Source organism: Ovis aries, chromosome 20, assembly GCF_016772045.2.
Source record: "Ovis aries strain OAR_USU_Benz2616 breed Rambouillet chromosome 20, ARS-UI_Ramb_v3.0, whole genome shotgun sequence".
NCBI lineage: Eukaryota > Metazoa > Chordata > Mammalia > Artiodactyla > Bovidae > Ovis > Ovis aries.
In genome coordinates, this window is record NC_056073.1 from 5049811 (window position 1) to 5069300 (window position 19490).

At 38.2% G+C, this 19490-nt stretch overlaps 1 protein-coding gene across 1 annotated transcript in view; it reads left to right on the plus strand.

Annotated features, from left to right (window-relative positions):
* Positions 1–19490, plus strand: part of HMGCLL1 (3-hydroxy-3-methylglutaryl-CoA lyase like 1) — a 194720-nt gene that overhangs the window by 76486 nt on the left and 98744 nt on the right. The window contains exon 4 of the mRNA XM_042236821.2: positions 19016–19111. Coding sequence (XP_042092755.1) covers positions 19016–19111 — 96 coding nt within the window. The remainder of the gene's footprint in view (positions 1–19015; positions 19112–19490) is intronic.

The following is a 19490-nucleotide window of genomic DNA, read 5'->3' on the forward strand; positions in this document are numbered from 1 at the left end:
CTAACTCCTCTAAAGATCTTGAGTGTGGCTTGAAATTGGTATACTGTTAATTCTCTGCATCTTCTGTTTCTTTCCCTTAAACGTGGGTCATGGGAAGAGTCCTTTGGTTTATGTTTAGATTGCTGCTTGCTCACTTATTTCTTTTTTTAGCATTTTAAAGCATTTTTACAGCTTCCCTCCTACTGTTTTGTTTGGCAGCAGCTTTTCTAACTAGAGCAGCTGAAAGAAAAGTTCCACGGTAGCAGGCTGCCATATAAAACAGGATCCCACACCTATAATCTAAATGGCCAGAGATGATAAAATACCTGTCATTAAAAAATACATGTTCTTTACAACTTATCTGGAAAAAGGGTTTCCTTAGAGTGACATATAATCTAAGGACATTTGAAATGAGTCCACACAGCTCCTTACTTCAACAGAGTGAACAGCGGTAACAGTAGGGAAAAAAATGTGTTTATAAAACTCTATGGGTTTACTGAAACTTTGGAATGGAACTCTCAGTAATGAGCTATTTAAATCATTATAAATGCAATAATTTTTGAAAGTGAACTTGAGTTTTCCATTATCTTTAATGTAGCCATTTGGTTTTAAACATGTTCATTCATATGAGTGAATACCATTTATTTAAAAATAAAAATGCCTGAAAGGTACAAGACACTGTATGTTTATATCTGTCACACGCAAAGTCTCAGTTATAAATATTTGTTCCCTGTTTAGTTAATTTTTAACTGTTGGAATAGGTGGGTCAGTAAAGGGCAGAAATAGCTTTTCTCTATAAAAGTAGAAAGAAATACACATAAAAGGCTGTAACAATTATTTACAAATCCGTCTAACACTTGAAAATATGGCCCAAACACAGTGGAAGCAAGAAGGGATGTGTAAACTTCTCCCTATCCTCCTTTTAGTGTGTGAGACAGTTAATTCTTTGTTAGGAATGAAAACACATTTACTGGGTTGAAGTTTAAGATTTAGATGTACTTGGATGAGATGCGGGTGGTTGTTGCTTCTGCTCCAGCGCGCCCCCTGGCTGCTTTTCCTTGCTCTCTTTTTTTCTGAGGGGGATGGTTGTGTGGGGAAGAGGCAGGGAAGCGGGTAATTGAGCCTAGAAGTTGTGTGTGTCTGTGTGTGTGAGAGAGAGAGAGAGAAAGAGAGAGAGAGAGGAGAGAGAGAGATCCAGGGCAAGAGGGGAAGTGGCAGGGCTTGTGTGAAGAGCTTTTGGGGAGAGCTTCCAAACTCCTCTGTTTATAAGGCACAGTGTCCTGGCAGGGTAATTTCATCTTCTGTGAGTCTCATCCATGTTTCCCAGAGGAGCTGACCTCTGCCTTTGGCCCAGAGAGGATGAAATTTATAAGACCGCAGATCCCATTTCCTGGGGTCACAGGAGCCCTTTCACCCACATAGGCTAGTTTGGATTTCCTCCCAGAGTGGCAGCCTTACATCTATCACATGGTGATTTAGAGTTGCAGAGGTTCCAAGAGGCAAGCACAAATGGTGTGCCCTTTATAGCCAAGCCTTATAAATTTTCTAGCATCACTTTTCCATACTGTATGAGTTGATGTAGCTACAAAGGCATTCAGTTTCAAAGGGAGGGATCCATGCCACCTCCTGACTGGGGTGCGGTTGTTGCAGAGGAACACGTGTGTAGGGGGATATCATTGGAAGCACTTTTCTAATCTGTGACACTTATATCTTTAAAAATGATCTAATAATTAACCTAGTTACTTACGTGCTTTTCCTTATGAACAATGAAAGAACAGAGTTGAGAGAAAAGCAGGCTGGGCATTCTGAAACCCCCAGATTCCAAAAGATTTCAGCATTCTCAGGGCCGCGAGTACTTACCTGACTCCTGCTCACCCCCAAGAGACAATTGTGCTGCGTCACGTGGGATCCAGGTTGGTGTTGGAGTGGTTAACCTGAAATCCAACATTTTAAGGTTGCTTCATCCTACAGTCACCTCATTGGCCACTGTTATTACAGAGGGTATGCAGAATGCTTAAAGCATAATCACAGATGTTTTTTTAACACTTTTTTGTCTCTCAGGAAAAAAAAAATCAGAAATATGAAAAAAATTTATTAGGATTGTGGGCACTAATATTTTTTTCTTTTTTACTTTGCTTTCAATGTTTACTTTGCAAAACAATTGGGGGAAAACGAGTTGTTAACCTTGTACATATTACTTGGCATTCGCCAGTAACTTATTCTCTACCTAAGATGTAATTCCACTTCTGTGTGCAAAGCAAAAAGCAAAGCTTACAATGAAAAGCATTAACGTTGCAATTCTACTAGTTAGATTTTTATTTTTTTCACACTGAAGGTACAATTCAATATTTTTTTACTTTTTCTCCATGAGGACAAAAGCTATGATTCTGCTCAAAGATTTACTATGCTCAGCATACACTGCTTTTCTAATGACTTAATCTTATCAACTACATTTTGACTAACAATTTGTCTTTTTTTGGTTCTTAGATTTATTAAAAAAGGACCCAAAATGTTCAAATACTTTATCTCACTTTTTATTTATTTGAATCTATCAAATTTTCTCTAAGTCAACCCATGAAAAGAAAGAAATTTTCAAAGGCATTTTGATCATATAAAAATTACATTTTTGTATGTGATTAACATTACATTAAAATTGGGCTTCATAGACTTATCAGTATGCATCAACAGCTTGAAAGGTCTAGCATATAATAAAATTACATAAAAGCTGAATAGAGAGAGTTTGGCACAGAAAGACTGGATTCTAACTTTTCAATGGTATTTTCTTCATTATTTTGATTAGTTTGTCAGTCTTGTTTTAGTGTAAACTAACTCCACTGGTATGGATCCTGACTAAGCCGCTCTCTCTCGTCCACTTGAAGAGAAGCAGTCTGTCCTGTGGACCAGGCTCCCAGAACTCAAGCACTTCCTGTGTCATGGTTGCCACTCTCATGGGATGAGTCACGGCCATTAGTGAAAACCAGGTTTAAAGTGTTAAGATTAAATGTGGACTGTTTCAATCATCAGTTTTAAGGCTGCCAAGCAGCAGCACTTGTTTTTAAGAATTCATGATCCTTGTACATTGAACACTGAAAATGAACCATATACTAATTATTTTTAAATTGATTATGGTTTTAAAAGACATATTTTGTTGATATGTTTATAAAGAATTATAATTCCAGTTAATTTTTAAAAATAAAAATACTTTTTCCTAATCTTTAGATATGCATAAACACACACATAGCATGCACACAAATCTAATATTGCCTGGTTAAATTGCTGGAAAGTTCTACAGGAATAATATGTAGTGAACATAGGACATTAGATAAATCTAAATCTTAAAAGTAACATTACATTCCAAAAATCATTACAGTAGGTAAGTTTTATATTTCAAACTTACACATTAATGAGACATACATATGTTAACATTTCACTTCTTCCACATTTGATAAAGTGAAAAGAATATAAATATGTAGTTTTTCACCTAGAGTAAATATAAAGCATTTACTTTTATATGCCTTATGGCAAAACCAATAGAGTATTGTAATGTAAAAAAAAAATAGTGAAAAAATATTCTAAGAAAAAATTTTTTTTTTAATTTTTATTTTTTTTTACTTTATTTTACTTTACAACACTGTATAGGTTTTGCCATACATTGACATGAAAAAATTTAATCCAAATTCATTCATCTTGACTATTCCATTTATCAAATTGAAGGCTAATTAGAATTATATTTTTAGAATAATAGAATATTTTGTAATGTCTATGAATTTTGGCTGTTTGTTCATTGTCAATATATAGGACATTGTTTTGAAGAATGCTGTTTGTTTTATAAACATCTCGGACAGCTTCAAATTTATAAGGGCAACAGGTCATAGGTTATAGTTATGCTGCTTTAATTGTTCTAGGCTCTCACATTCCTCTTTGCTTTTCAAACTACTAAATGAACCATTCTTTGAGATATCAACATATTGAAGCAAGTCCATGCTAACAACTTGAGAAAATTAATACAACTTACTCCAGACCTTGTACTGCTGTGATGTGGAACCATGAAGAAATTGTAACGCTGTTCTTAGTCAAGACTGATTGTAATAAGAAACACATCTCTTAGTAATCCCCAAGTAATTATTTCTTCCCACGTCCTCCAGGTTTCAGGTTTTCTTGGGCTTTCAGTGACAGCACTGTATCTGTTGAGAAATAACAACATACATATTTTCCAGTAGAATGTCTGAGAGCTGACTCTTGTTTCTGATACGATTTGGCAAAGTATTTTCATTTCTTTATGCCTTAGATTCTTTCTATTCATTTATTCATCCATCCACTGCTTTTTGTCTCTATTAAACACTGCATTGAATTCTTTGTTGAACTCAGATGTTGAATAACATATGGTTGATAGCATTATCTGTATAATAAGCCAATTGTAAAGTTAAAAAGGGTAATGGAAATAAAATCACTCAAACCAAGTGGATATCTGTAAGTGAACTGTAATAAACTAGAACTTAGTAATCAGAATATGTTACACAGTTTGTGTTCAAGAGGTTGTCTGTTCAATCTTTTCAAGGTCTGTCTTCTCTTCTTCTTACTGGATCTTCAGATCCATATGAGGCCAGATCATTGCAGTTTGATCTTATAGGCTATTGTCCTGATGGCATTGCTCGCCAAGGTATTAAGAACCCTTTTGCTACAACTCTTTCTTTTTGCCAGTAAGATAATGTCCCTCAAACAACCTAGTCTTCCCCTCTTATCAGCATAGCTCTCCACTGTGGGCAGAGGGGCTTCCAGAAGGCAGTGTAAGTATAGATGAACAATTCCATTTACGTCATCCAGAATGAATACAGGAGAAGGCAATGGCACCCCACTCCAGTACTCTTGCCTGGAAACTCTCATGGACGGAGGAGCCTGGTAGGCTGCAGTCCATGGGGTCTCTAAGGGTCAGACACGATTGAGCGACTTCGCTTTCACTTTTCGCTTTCATGCATTGGAGAAGGAAATGGCAACCCACTCCAGTGTTCTTGCCTGGAGAATCCCAGGGATGAGGGAGCCTGGTGGGCTGCCGTCTATGGGGTCGCACAGAGTTGGACACGACTGAAGCAACTTAGCAGCAGCAGCAGCAGAATGAATACAATTAGGCACAATATTTTAAAAGGCATTTCTGCACCCATGCATGAGAAATAACACCGTTGACAGTGTTATTAACAAACACAAAGTCATGATATATGAGAGACAACACAGTTGAATGAAAAGAAAATTATACTGAGAACTTTGAGACTTGTTTTGACATGGGAAGACCAGGAGGGTGGTCCCCAAAGTAACTGACCTGAACAAAGAATCACTAATGCATATTTGTTATATTTGCCTTAGGAAATAGTAGCGGCAGTGGGAGGTGGGATGGGGGGGTGGGGGGGTGTTAATGAATAAGGTGATTCTGGTTTCTCTGTCTGGAGCATTGGTCTCCCAGTTTATAACACACAGATCCATTGGGTGGATTGGATTTATTTTATAATTTAAAAATTAGTATTTGTAGGCATTAATAGATTATGATGAAAATGGCTTGCAGGCATTCACAGTAGAAGAGTGTGGGGTTATTATGCTATTCGCTCAGATCACTCTTGAGAAGCTTGTGCATTCCTTTCCTTAGAGGGCGCTACAGAGGCCCTGAGAACACAGAGATGATGTTAAATAAGGAAACACAGGAAATTATACACCAGCCCAAATTAGTTTTTAGGCTTCTGGACTTAAGAAGTTTTGTGAGTATGGTGTCAGACCATTTTAGCAGCAGCAGCCAAGACAGGGTATTGGGTAGAAAAAAAAATAAAACTAGATGTTCAATTTTCCAGAGATTTCCTGTGTTTATTATTGTAAGACTGTGATTTATTAAAACTGTCTTACTTCTTCAAGCAGACCAAGATTTCCTCTGTGCTACTGAGGCTAAGATATATGGGGTTTGTGGAAAGAGTCTGTGAATGAGACAGGGCTAGAGGACCCAGTCTAAAAGCTGTTCATGGCTGGGTAAAGTGTTTTCACCCACAGTTGTCAGGAAGGGCTCTAGTCCCATTTTTTCCTCATTACTGAATTTACGAATGTGTTACCTTTAAGTGGAGTTACTGCTCAAATTGAGTTTTGAGTTATAGGGTCTGGAACCACGTTATTTACATTTGTATAGTAATATGTAGCATGTGTTGAAGAAATGGCACATCCTGTATCCATCCCTCCTGCTGTATAAGGAAAAGTGTTACCATCAGGGATATCTCACTGGCCAATGGAGACAGTAGGTGAATACCTTCTGATACTGTCTGCTCATTTCGTGAAGATCTGAATGCTGGCCTGGGTGATGATGGGGTAAAAAGGAATCCTTCAAATATATTTCTAAGAAGTTATTCCACAAAGCATATTACTGAGGGTTATAGATCCATAAGTATATTTCCTGGCAAAATTTAAAATGGTATATTAAGCAAAGACTTTATAAAAAATAAATTCACCCAGAAATTTGATGGTTATTCTAAGAATAAGATATTCTCGGTTATACTAAGAATAAGAATCAGTTTATGCCAAATTGATCTCAAGTCTTCAGGAAAAGAACTCCCTGAAATCTTTATTTCAGATAGATTAACTACCTTGATGATGAGTTGCTATGATCAAGGGTAGGCAATTTCATCCATGTTAGGAGTCTCCAAAATGTTATTTGTTTTAATTTTACCCTTAATGTATCTTTATTTAGAATTTCCATATATGATCTTGTTTTGTTCAATTGCCCAGTTATGTCTGACTTTCCATGACCCCATGGACTTCAGCACACCAGGCTTCCCTGTCCTTCACCATCTCCCCGAGCTTGCTCAAACTCATGTCCATCTAGTCGGTGATGACATCCAACCATCTCATCCTCTGTCGTCCCCTGCTCCTCCTGCCTTCAGTCTTCCCCAGCATCAAGGTCTTTTCCAATGAGATGGCTCTTGGCATCATGTGGTCAAAGTATTGAAGCTTTAGGTTCAGCATCAGTCCATTTAGTGAGTATTCAGGATTGACTTCTTTTAAGATTGATTTCCTAGTCATGTATTTTAGTAAAATTTACTAACATTAGAGATTTTTTTAAAAGGTTCCCTTCCAAATTGCAATAATTTCAGATCCACAAAATCTGGAGTCACCTCTGAATAAAAATAAAGTGAGGCTTCCAGTATTGAAATGAGGGCCTCTTGGATGCATTGATTTTTGATCCTGCCAGCCTAAGTGGCAGTCTTTGAGAATGAAACCACTGTGGTTCCGAGAATTGTTGATATCTTGACATCTTCTGACGTGCCTCTTGAGAAACTTGTATGCAGGTCAGGAAGCAACAGTTAGAACTGGACATGGAACAACAGACTGGTTCCAAACAGGAAAAGGAGTCCGTTAAGGCTGTATATTGTCACCCTGCTTATTTAACTTCTATGCAGAGTACATCATGAGAAACGCTGGACTGGAAGAAACACAAGCTGGAATCAAGATTGCCAGGAGAAATATCAATAACCTCAGATATGCAGATGACACCACCCTTATGGCAGAAACTGAAGAGGAGCTAGAAAGCCTCTTGATGAAAGTGAAAGAGGAGAGTGAAAAAGTTGACTTAAAGCTCAGCATTCAGAAAAAGAAGATCATGGCATCTGTCCCATCACTTCATGGGAAATAGATGGGGAAACAGTGAAAACAGTGTCAGACTTTATTTTTTTGGGCTCCAAAATCACTGTAGATGGTGATTGCAGCCATGACATTAAATGATGCTAACTCCTTGGAAGGAAAGTTATGACCAACCTAGACAGCATATTGAAAAGCAGAGACATTGCTTTGCCAACAAAGGTCCATCTAGTGTAGGCTATGGGTTTTCCAGTGGTCATGTATGGATGTGAGAGTTGGACTGTGAAGAAAGCTGAGTGCTGAAGCTGTTGCTTTTGAACTGTGGTGTTGGAGAGGACTCTTGAGAGTCCCTTGGACTGCAAGGAGATCCAACCAGTCCACTCTGAAGGAGATCCGCCCTGGATGTTCTTTGGAAGGAATGATGCTAAAGCTGAAACTCCAATACTTTGGCCCATCATGCGAAGAGTTGACTCATTGGAAAAGACTCTGATGCTGGGAGGGATTGGGGGCGGGAGGAGAAGGGGATGACAGAGGATGAGATGACTGGATGCATCACTGACTTGATGGACGTCAGTTTGAGTGAACTCCGGGAAATGGTGATGGACAGGGAGGCCTGGCCTTCTGTGATTCACGGGGTCGCAAAGAGTCAGACACGACTGAACAACTGAACTGACTGACTGACTGACATCTTCTGAGAATTTTTAGGAACAACAGGTTCCTTGGTCCTCAACTGAACAGATTCAGAACAGATTCTGTGCAGATGAGTTCAAGAAATCTTTTTTTTTTTTTTTCTTGAAGAACCTCAAATAGTTTTGGTGATAAATCAAGTTTAGGAGATACTGGGTTAAACGAAAACAAATACTCCTAAAACCCTTCACCCTGAGGGTAAGATCTTTCTAGGAACTCTTCTCTTGACATTATGATGCAGAAAAACTTTTGCAATGACCAAGAGGAGAAGAGAGAAGATATTTAGAGGATGAGGAGGATGTACTTATCCAGGAGGAATTAGAGAGCATGTTTGGGGTCCGTCCCATCTCCTGCACTTACTGGGTGATTTTTCTCATTTTTTCCATCTCTGTCTACTTCTTCTTTGACAGAAACAGTCCCTCTCATTGGATAGTTAAAAAGTGCTTAAAGAAATAATGCATCCATCTCAACACATGACCTGCCCTATAGACTGGCATAAAGCAAATATTTGCCTTCATCATTAAAATGTTATTAACTATCAATAAACTCTTAGTATTGGTAGAGAATAAGAATCATGATTCAAAGTGGATTGAACTCAAGTTGGATGTAAACTAGAATAAAAGGCAAGGAGAAGAGATTTCAGTTCAATTAAACAACCAATTATTAAATGTCCCTTTTATGTGAAGTCTTCATAGAGAAAGAATTTAGTCAGGGGAGAAATACATAAATCAGTATAAATTGTACAAACTTTGGTAAGAGTGACTATAGATAGATAGATATACACAGAGAACTATGGTGGAAAACAGATGTGCAAATCAAGTGGCTGTTGAGAACATCTAAGAAGAGCTTTTGAGTTATATATTATGAATATTAGAGGATGAAGTATATTGACCTGATGAAAAAAGAAAGAATGATATCTCATTAAGAAAAACTGTCTTAGGACTTCCCTGGTGGTCGAGTGGTTAAGATTCCATGTTTCTACTACAAGGGGTCTGGGTTCAACCCCTGGTCAGGCAACTAGATGCCACGTGCTGCAACTAAGACCTGTCATAGCCACATTAAAAGAAAGAAAGAAAGAATGTTATTTTATCTTGCAACAATGACCAAGACTTTTTATTATTGATAAGGGTCAAAGAGGAGAGTGAAAAAGCTGGCTTCAAATTCAGCATTCAAAAACTAAGATCATAGCATCTGGTCCTATCACTTCATGGCAAATAGAAGGGGAGAAAAATGGAAGCAGTGACAGATTTTATTTTCTTGGGCTCCGAAATCACTGCAGATGGTGACTGCAGCCATGAAATTAAAAAACACTTGCTTCTTAGAAGAAAAGCTATGATAAGCTTAGCACATTAAAAAGCAGAGACATCACTTTACCAACAAAAGTCCATCTAGTCAAAGCTATGGTTTTTCCAGTAGCCATGTGCAGATGTGAAAGTTGGACCATAATGGAGACTGAGTGCTAGAGAATTGATGTTTTTGAATTGTGGGGTTGGAGAAGACTCTTGTGAGTCCTTTGGACAGCAAGGAGATCAAACTAGTCAATTGTTGAGGAAATCAACCCTGAATATTCATTACAAGGACTGATGCTAAAGCTGAAACTCCAATACTTGGACCACCTGATGCAAAAAACTGACTCACTGGAAAAGACCATGATACTGGGAAAGATTGAGGGCAAAAGGAGAAGGGGGCAGCAGAGGATGAGATGGTTAGATAACATCACTGACTCAATGGACATGAACTTGAGCAAACTCCAGGAGATAGTAGAGGACGGAGGAGCCTGGACTGTGTAGTCCACAGGGTCACAAAGAGTCAGATATGGCTTAGCTGCTGCTGCTGCTGCTGCTGAGTTGCTTCAGTCATGTCTGACTCTGTGCGACCCCATAGACAGCAGCCCACCAGGCTCCCCTCTCCTTGGGATTCTCCAGGCAAGAACACTCTTATGGGTTGTCATTTCCTTCTCCAATGCATGAAAGTGAAAAGTGAAAGTGAAGTCACTCAGTCGTGTCCAACTTTTAGCGACCTCATGGACTGCAGCCCACCAGGCTCCTCCGTCCATGGGATTTTCCAGGCAAGAGTACTGGAGTGGGGTGCCAGTTACTAAATGACAACTATTGGGTATTTGTTGTTATTTTATTTTATATAATATATTTTATAGATATTAAACATATGTCAGTATTTACACCAATATTCTTGGAGAACACAGTGTTGTTCAAGTAAGAAAGTGTGCCTGGTTCACACGAGTAAAATTAAGATTTTGGGATTAACATCCACACACTCCTATATATAAAATAATCAACAAGGACCTACTGTATAGCATAGGGAAATCTACTCATTATTTTGTAATAACCTAAATGGGAAAAGGATTTGGAAGAGAATATATATATGTACACATATATGTATGTATGTATGTGTGTATATATATATATATATATATATATATACACACGTATATATACACATATATATATAATGGAATCAGTTTTTTGTAAACCTAACAAAACATTGTAAATCGGCTGTACTCCAGTATGAAATATTACCACCAAAACATAGCTCCTGGACCTATCTCTTCCCTCTCAACTTCATGACGTTCTAAATTACTTAGGTTTTCCTGGCTATCTCATTTTCTTTCTCCTACCTCTTCTCACCTTCCTCCTTTTACTTCATTCATGATGACGAGGAATCAGGTGCAGGACTCTTGTTAGATGGTGTAAGTGTCGTGTCTGACTCTGTGCGACCCCATGGACTGTAGGCTGCCAGGCTTCTCTGTCCATGGAATTTTCCAGGCAAGAATACTGGAGAGAGTTGCCATTTCCTTCTCCAGGGGATCTTCGTGACCCAGGGATTGGACCTGTGTCTCCTGCACTGGCAGATGGATTATTTGCCACAGTGCCACCTAGGAAGCCCCATTTGATGGCAGGGGAGGGAAATAATTTGAGCTCTTTAGCAAGTGAGTGGAGGAAAGGGAGAAAAAGTGGTTAAAGCTCACCATTGATGATGCTTGCCTTGGTCCTATTGCCTGGACCACCAGGGCAGAGAGGAGAGGAGACAAAGCAGAATTTTATATTTAGGTTACAAGATCCAGTGGTACAAAAAGTGGCTAAGTTATATAATTTTGCAGATAATTCTATAAAGAGGGAGTATCTTACCTTTCTTTTCTTACATGAATTTTATATTCTACTCTAAACACATTTGCCATTTAAAAACAGTACTAACTTCAACTCTAAGTAATTCTGCTCCATCACACAATACAATTACCTCATCTTCTCCAGAGCCACCTTGATGCACTGAATAATATTAAAGATGCAAAATAACTCAACTCCACTCAGGAAGTTTGCAGTGTCCTTAATGACTCACCTCTTACTGAGTTAAAATTAATAAAGATAAAAGTAGTATGTATCATTCAGAAAACAAAGATCATGGCATCCGATCCCATCACTTCATGGGAAATAGATGGGGAAGCAGTGGAAACAGTGTCAGACTTTATTTTTGGGGGCTCCAAAATCACTGCAGATGGTGACTGCAGCCATGAAATTAAAGACGCTTACTCCTTGGAAGAAAAGTTATGACCAATCTAGATAGCATATTCAAAAGCAGAGACGTTACTTTGCCAGCAAAGGTCAGTCTAGTCAAGGCTATGGTTTCTCCAGTGGTCATGTATGGATGTGAGAGTTGGACTGCGAAGAAGGCTGAGCACCGTAGAATTGATCCGTTTGACCTGTGGTGTTGGAGAAGACTCTTGAGAATCCCTTGGACTGCAAGGAGATCCAACCAGTCCATTCTGAAGGAGATCAACCCTGGGATTTCTTTTGGAAGGAATGATGCTAAAGCTGAAACTCCAGTACTTTGGCCACCTCATGCAAAGAGTTGACTCATTGGAAAAGACTCTGATGCTGGGAGGGATTGGGGGCAGGAGGAGAAGGGGACGACAGAGGATGAGATGGCTGGATGGCATCACGGACTCGATGGACGTGAATCTGAGTGAACTCCGGGAGATGCTGATGGACAGGGAGGCCTGGTGTGCTGCTATTCCTGGGCTCGCAAAGAGTCGGACATGACTGAGCGACTGAGCTGAACTGAACTAAATGTGTATGAGACCATCACATAAAAATTTTATAGTAAATGCTGCTTTGGTACTTACAGAACTTTACAGTGTGATATATTTGTAATTGTACTTGTTCTAGGAAGAGAAAAAAAGTTCACCAGTGATTAGATTTTGCTCCTTAAAAAAAAGACCTTTTCTCCTTTAAAAAAATATCTTGCTCCTTTAAACAAAGGCTCCTGAGTTATTTACACTTTGCCTAGATAAGGGTTAGCTTAAATATTGGTCATTATTCTAGTATAGGTTGCAAAGAACAATATTTCCTTATGTGTTTCATACAACTTCAGATCACATGGTATTTATATTATTTTGCATTTTTGATATGTACACACACACGCACACACATATCTTCCACTACTGGCTGATGTATAATATGTGTATGGTCTGCATCTGCTTCATTTTTAATGCTATAGTATTAAATATATTGTAAGTGTATAACCTTTTGAAATGTCAATATTCAAAAATTGGAAGGCATTTTAAAAGTTCATTTTAAAGGTTTTATGATATTTTAAAATTAAATTCTGTATTCCCCAACGACAAATTTTATAGTCTGTTTGCAAAATGTATACTCATATGCATTATCTTGAAATTCCAATACTCTTAGGAAATTTGAACGTGCACTGAACAATGCTCAAACTATACTTTAGCCGTTGCTGTTGTCTAGAGAACACATTCAAGGTATAAGTATTTAGGAGAGATTATTGTATTCAGATAATGACAAAATATTAGTAAGAAGTCTAAATATGTGTAATGTGGAGTATCTGAAGGGTTTCTCAGGTGGCTCAATGATAAGGATTCTGCCTGCCAATGCAGGAGACACAGGAGGTGCAGTAGTGTCCGGCTCTTTGCGACCCCATGAATCACAGCACGCCGGGCCTCCCTGTCCATCACCAACTCCGAGTTCACTCAAACTCATGTCCATCAAGTCAGTGATGCCATCCAGTCATCTCATCCTCTGTCGTCCCCTTCTCCTCCTGCTCCCAATCCCTCCCAGCATCAGGGTCTTTTCCAATGAGTCAACTCTTCGCATGAGGTGGCCAAAGTACTGGAGTTTCAGCTTTAGCATCAGTCCTTCCAATGAACACCCAGGACTGATCTCCTTTAGGATGGACTGGTTGGATCTCCTTGCGGTCCAAGGGACTCTCAAGAGTCTTCTCTAACACCACAGTTCAAAAGCATCAGTTCTTCGGCTTCTTCACAGTCCAACTCTCACATCCATACATGACCACTGGAAAAACCATAGCCTTGACTAGATAGACCTTTGTTGGCAAAGTAATGTCTCTGCTTTTTAATATGCTGTCTAGGTCGTTCATAACTTTCCTTCCAAGACGTAAGCGTCTTTTAATTTCATGGCTACAGTCACCATTTGCAGTGATTTTGGAGCCCCCCCGAAATAAAGTCTGACGCTGTTTCCACTGTTTCCCCATCTATTTGCCATGAAGTGATGGGACCAGATGCCATGATCTTGGTTTTCTTAATGTTGAGCTTTAAGCCAACTTTTTCACTCTCCTCTTTCACTTTTATCAAGAAGCTCTTTAGTTCCTCTTTGCTTTCTGCTTAAGGGTGGTGTCACTGCATATCTGAGGTTATTGATATGGCTCCTGGCAATAGTTTTGCCAAGAGAACACACAGGTCATAGCAAAAACCCTATTCCAACAACACAAGAGAAGACTCTACACATGGACATCACCAGATGGTCAACACCGAAATCAGACTGACTATATTCTTTGCAGTCAAATATGGAGAAGCTCTATACAGTCAGTAAAAACAAGACTGGGAGCTGACTGTGGCTCAGATCATGAACTCCTTATTGACAAATTCAGACTTAAATTGAAGAAAGTAGGGAAAACCACTAGACCATTCAGGTATGACCTAAATCAAATCCATTATGATTATACAGTGGAAGTGAGAAATAGATTTAAGGGACCAGATCTGATAGACAGAATGCCTGATGAACTATGGACGGAGGTTTGTGACATTGGACAGGAGACAGGGATCAAGACCATCCCCATGGCCACAGTCCATAGGATTGCAAAGAGTCCAACACAACTGAGTGATTGAGCATGCACACAAGGAGTGTCCAGGTATAATCACCCCATGATAGAGTTAGTAGCAAGTAAAATAAAATCTCTAAGTATATGTCTGTTGCATTCTAATTATGTGACCCTTTGCATATCTTTAAGTGCTTGCAAATTGTTGCACAAATATTGTGACTGAATCCGTATCAAAATTTGGATACCCATGAAATTAATTCACCATGGTATACCCTGTTTGGTTGGCAGTAGAGATATGGCTACTCTCACACAATGGCCAGATAATGGAAAATCCTGGTACTAACCAAATGATGGGAATTCTTATGATCTTAAATGAAAAGTCACAGCAAAATCTTAAAAATATGCTAATTCAAACCAGACGTAGAAAGGTTTTGTTAAAATGTCAAAATAGTACTGTAAAGGAACAGTTCTATTATTGTTTAAATAACAGTTAAACTTTAGACATTAAAATAACATTAAGACTGAAGTATAACATAAACTCCCTAAGAGTGAAAAAATAAAGTAAAGCAAGGATTATCTACCTTTAATTGAAACCTGCTCTAGTTTATTCATTGTAATAAAATTATATCCTATCACAATTTCCTAAAGCTCTTTACATAATTGTCTTTATTGACCAAATTTAAAGAGAATACTATTATGTCTTAAATGACCTCATCATATTGTGGCTATTTTTATAAAGGAAAATGTTCTGATTTGTTGGATTCTAATTAATTAAATTAATTCTAATTAATAAATTCTAATTTCTCATAATTTCATTAAGGTATCTTCAATGACTATCAACGTTTAGCTTTCATGACCTAAAATTTGGTTTACATTCGGAATTTGGTTACTGTCATCTCTGCTTATTTTCCCGTTCTACAAATTGAAATATCTATTAAGTCGTTGTTTTCTTACATAATTTTCCACATAAAGATTCAAGATCTTTGTTAAATTACATGTAGAGTGAATTAATCACTTACATGTTAATATGACCTAAATTTCTTGAAGATTAACATTTGTCTTGTCCCCTTCATACTGAAATGCATTACATACTTGATTCTCTAACTGTGTGTTGGTTAGAGAATCACTTTTTATTGATTCCTGTTACCACGTTAATATAAATATGTCATACATGTCTAAACATATGACATCTAGTTAGACATAAGTATAATAATATCAATTAGCATTCACTATGGTGTCCTAAAATTAGCAGTAACTTTTCTTTGTGCTTGAAATTAGGAATCAGTGCTCACAACTTTGTGTGATGATTTGTGAGTGCGTGTTTGCATGTATGTGTGAGAGAGACGCGTGGAGAGACAGAGACAGGGAGAGAGACACAGAGCTCACACTCTAGCCCCAGACACAGAGGCTACATTCATGAACATATGGTCAAGAACTGTGTGTTGAAATATGCACAGATCTTAACTATTTAAAAAAGAAGCTATAAAAGAGGGAAGATTACATTTTAAAGTAAATCACCTCCCTTATACCACCAGCCTCTGGTGCTTACTGACTTGTCTCTGGGGTCCCCTTCCTAGTGCCGCTTCGCTGCAGTGAAGCTTGTCGCAAGCTGCATTCTCCTCACTTGGAAACTGCCTTTTTCCTTCCGATTGCCATTTGCACCTCTCCAGGAGAATCTGTCTAAAGCAGTGCATCTCTCCCAGTCTTCCTCTGCTGATTCAGCACCCACTCTTCATAGCTTTCTAGTGTCTTCACAATAAATCCTGAAATTTTAGAATCACATGAGCTTAACTCAAGATACATCACCATGTGTGGCCACCTGTCTTACTTTACAGCCTATCCCCTGATTGTTTACTGATAATTTTTTTCCAGCCATATAGTGTATCCCTGCTGCTGCACCCTGCAGCCATCTCTCCTCCTCTTCCCACCCTATTGGATTCTCAGTGTTTCCACCTTTATGGCTTTGTCATGAATTATCTGTGGATTGAGTGGTGTCAGTTAACATTTGCCATCCTCATCAAATCTTAACTTTGGAATTTGAACACGTTACAGGAACAAAGTTGTCTGTGGTCTACAATGTCTGGGGCCTTGGGCTGAGTCATCTGGAGCTCCTTTGACCACAAGTTTAAGGCTTAAGGGTAGTGTTGATGTTGGCGAGGGGCTCACTTCCTCTATACGTGGGTCTCTCATGTGGCCTCTCCCTGTGACTACCCTACAGAAGCTGGTTTTTCTCATGCAGATCCGCTGACTTTTTCATGGTGGCTCCCTCCCAAGGAGAAAGCCCTGTGGAAGCTGTGTCCTTGCTCATAAGCTAACCTCAGAAGTCACATGGCATGATTTCTGCTGTGTTCTATTGGTTGAAGCAATCACAAGCCTGCCTGGGTTCCAGTGGAGGGTAATAGCATCCATTTCTTGATGGAGATCTGTGGGATTCTAGAAGAACATGTGGGTTTAGAAATACTTCTGTGGCCATTTAGGAAAAATTATAATGTGTCACAGCAGGGGCTGCAGTTCATATCCCATAGACTCTTTTAAACTCTTATAGGTCCTACCAATCTTTCCTCATTCTGAACTCTTATAAACTGCTCTTTTCACAACCGGTGTATAGTGAGTCCCCTACATACAAACAAGTTATGTTCCAAGAGCTCATTCTTAAGCCCAATTTGTTCATAAGTCCAATGAAGTTAGCCTAGGTGCCCACCTAACACCGTCACCTATATAGTATTGTACTGTAATAGGTTTATATTTTTCACACAATAGCCTAAAAAACAAACACAAAATATAAAGCATTTTAAATCTTACCTTGAAAAGAAGAGTAATACCGTGCGACAGCTGGCATACAAGGTCAACTGAAGTTCAGAGAGGTGGGGAACGGCAGAGCTGAGGATGGTCAGCCATAGGAGATGGGGGCAAGCTGCAGCTTCACTCATGCTTGACGTTGATGTCACGGGTTCTGATTCCTTTTTGGAACCAAATGCCCATTCACATCTTTGTAAGTTCTCAACTTGAAGATTTGTAGGTAGGAGACTTACTGTATTTCTTTGAATTGTGAACTTTTCCTAGTGCATTTCTTGATCTCCCCGACTGTGCTGCAAATGACTCAGTGCAAGGACTTTACTTTCCTGTATGTGTATTTCCCACATGACCTAGCATGGGGCTTTGGACATAGTTGGTGTTCAATAAACCTTTGGGTTAAAGTGAGATAGGCTTAAAATAAAATAAGCCTTGGTTTTAATACATTGTAACTGTCTGTGGTGGATGGTCTTTGTAACATATGCGGCTGTGGAGCAGGGAATGGTAGCTGTGATCTCTAAGAAATAAGTGACCAAGGATTACATTTTACACAGAATTAAATGTGTTTGGATTGAATGAAAATGAAAGCTTAAATATCCACTAGGCGTGGTGGCAAGCAATGGGAAATGCTTTTGTACATCTTAAATATTGAATTTAAAAGTTTGAATATATTTAAAACTTCATTTCATGATTCCAAATGACAGTCATTGAAAGTATTTGAATTCTACTGAGAGTCATTTAGCTGAGAGTCAATAAGCTCAACGGACTAATAAGAGTAAATATTGTAAAATTTCACCTTTTAAAAATGTACAGTTGTGTGAATAAAAGCATTTTATACTTTAATTCTGTTTTATTTGCTTTTAAATTAAAAACACTGCATGCTTAGTTTAATATGTCAAGGTGTATAGAGGAAAAAAACAAGTCTTCCCTCAACCATTACCACAGCAAAGATACAACTTTTGGTTCAGCACATGTTTTTACAGCTTTCTCCGTGTTCATTTTGTGTACTTTTGCTATTTATACATTATTCCTTATATTTATCGTTCATGCCATAATTTGTTATTCTTCAATATGTGGAACTTATGGTTACATCAACAGTGATTTCTCTATAAGATGATTATGGAGTTTGACCATCAGTTATTGCTGTAGGAGGCTAAATTACAGACTTTGTGATGAACTGGCAAGTTTGGCATTTTAATTCAAAGTTGATTTTTCTTAAATAGATTCATGGAAAATATAGAAAATAAAGTCTTGATAGGATGTTGTGTGCTCCATTGTATTTATTAATATTTGTTCACATTATGAGAACAAATAGTAACTCAAGGATAGAACTACGTAAAGCATTATGATTGTTAGTAACTAAAACCAATAGTACACTAGGATCTCAGCCTTGTTAAATTCTTCTAATGGACATGTGTAATTCACACTTTACTAAACATTTTAAATTTTCACATGTTGAAAATTATCTGGACACAAAATTTCCATGTGGAAGATAAATCCACAGTCTTTGCCATTCAAACTCTCCCTACTCTCAGGGGTACTGGAGGCTTGGCCATAAAATGAAAGGAAGAGAATAAAGGTTCGTCAGGTGAAAACATGAGAGTTCAGAATTCCTGAGTACCTGTAATCAATCACTTAACCAGATCCTGTTATATAATACATAAAATCCAGATCTAGTTATTATATATTTATGACATTGAGAACTACTTATCGTTAGCTATATTGACATGGTTTTGCTATTTCGAGCATGAATCGATAGAATATAATTTCCTGTATATTTATAACCTTCCTGAAAACTAAGAACATGCTTGATAGAATATTCCGATTCTCATGTCTCCATATAACTTATTATGTATTCAAGATGGCAGATCACACTGAAGTGATGAAGGGCATTCATCAATATCCAGGAATTCGATATCCTGTCCTTACTCCTAATCTTCAGGGTTTTCACCGTGCTGTAAGTGTGCTACTAATTTTCCCTAAAATTGATATGCTTTTTATTGTAAAGGTTTTTACAAAGTTAAATGGTGTGATACATGACTCCCTTGATATCCTGCCTAAACACTACTGCTATTATACTCCTGTGGGTACTTGGCGATCAATGACTGTGGCATTGTTGGGACTCAGATGCTCCATACAAATGGCTCTTTCAGTTTAACATCCAAGAATTAAAACACAGAAATACAATTTTCCATTTCAGTGAGATTCTTCTGAAAGTATATTTTGTGCTTCCCTCTTAAACAAGGAGTACAAAATAAACATTTCTCAACACGATGTTATAATTGTTAATGTAACTGTAGCAGACAATTGTACTTGTCGCCTCCTTTGGCCTTGCT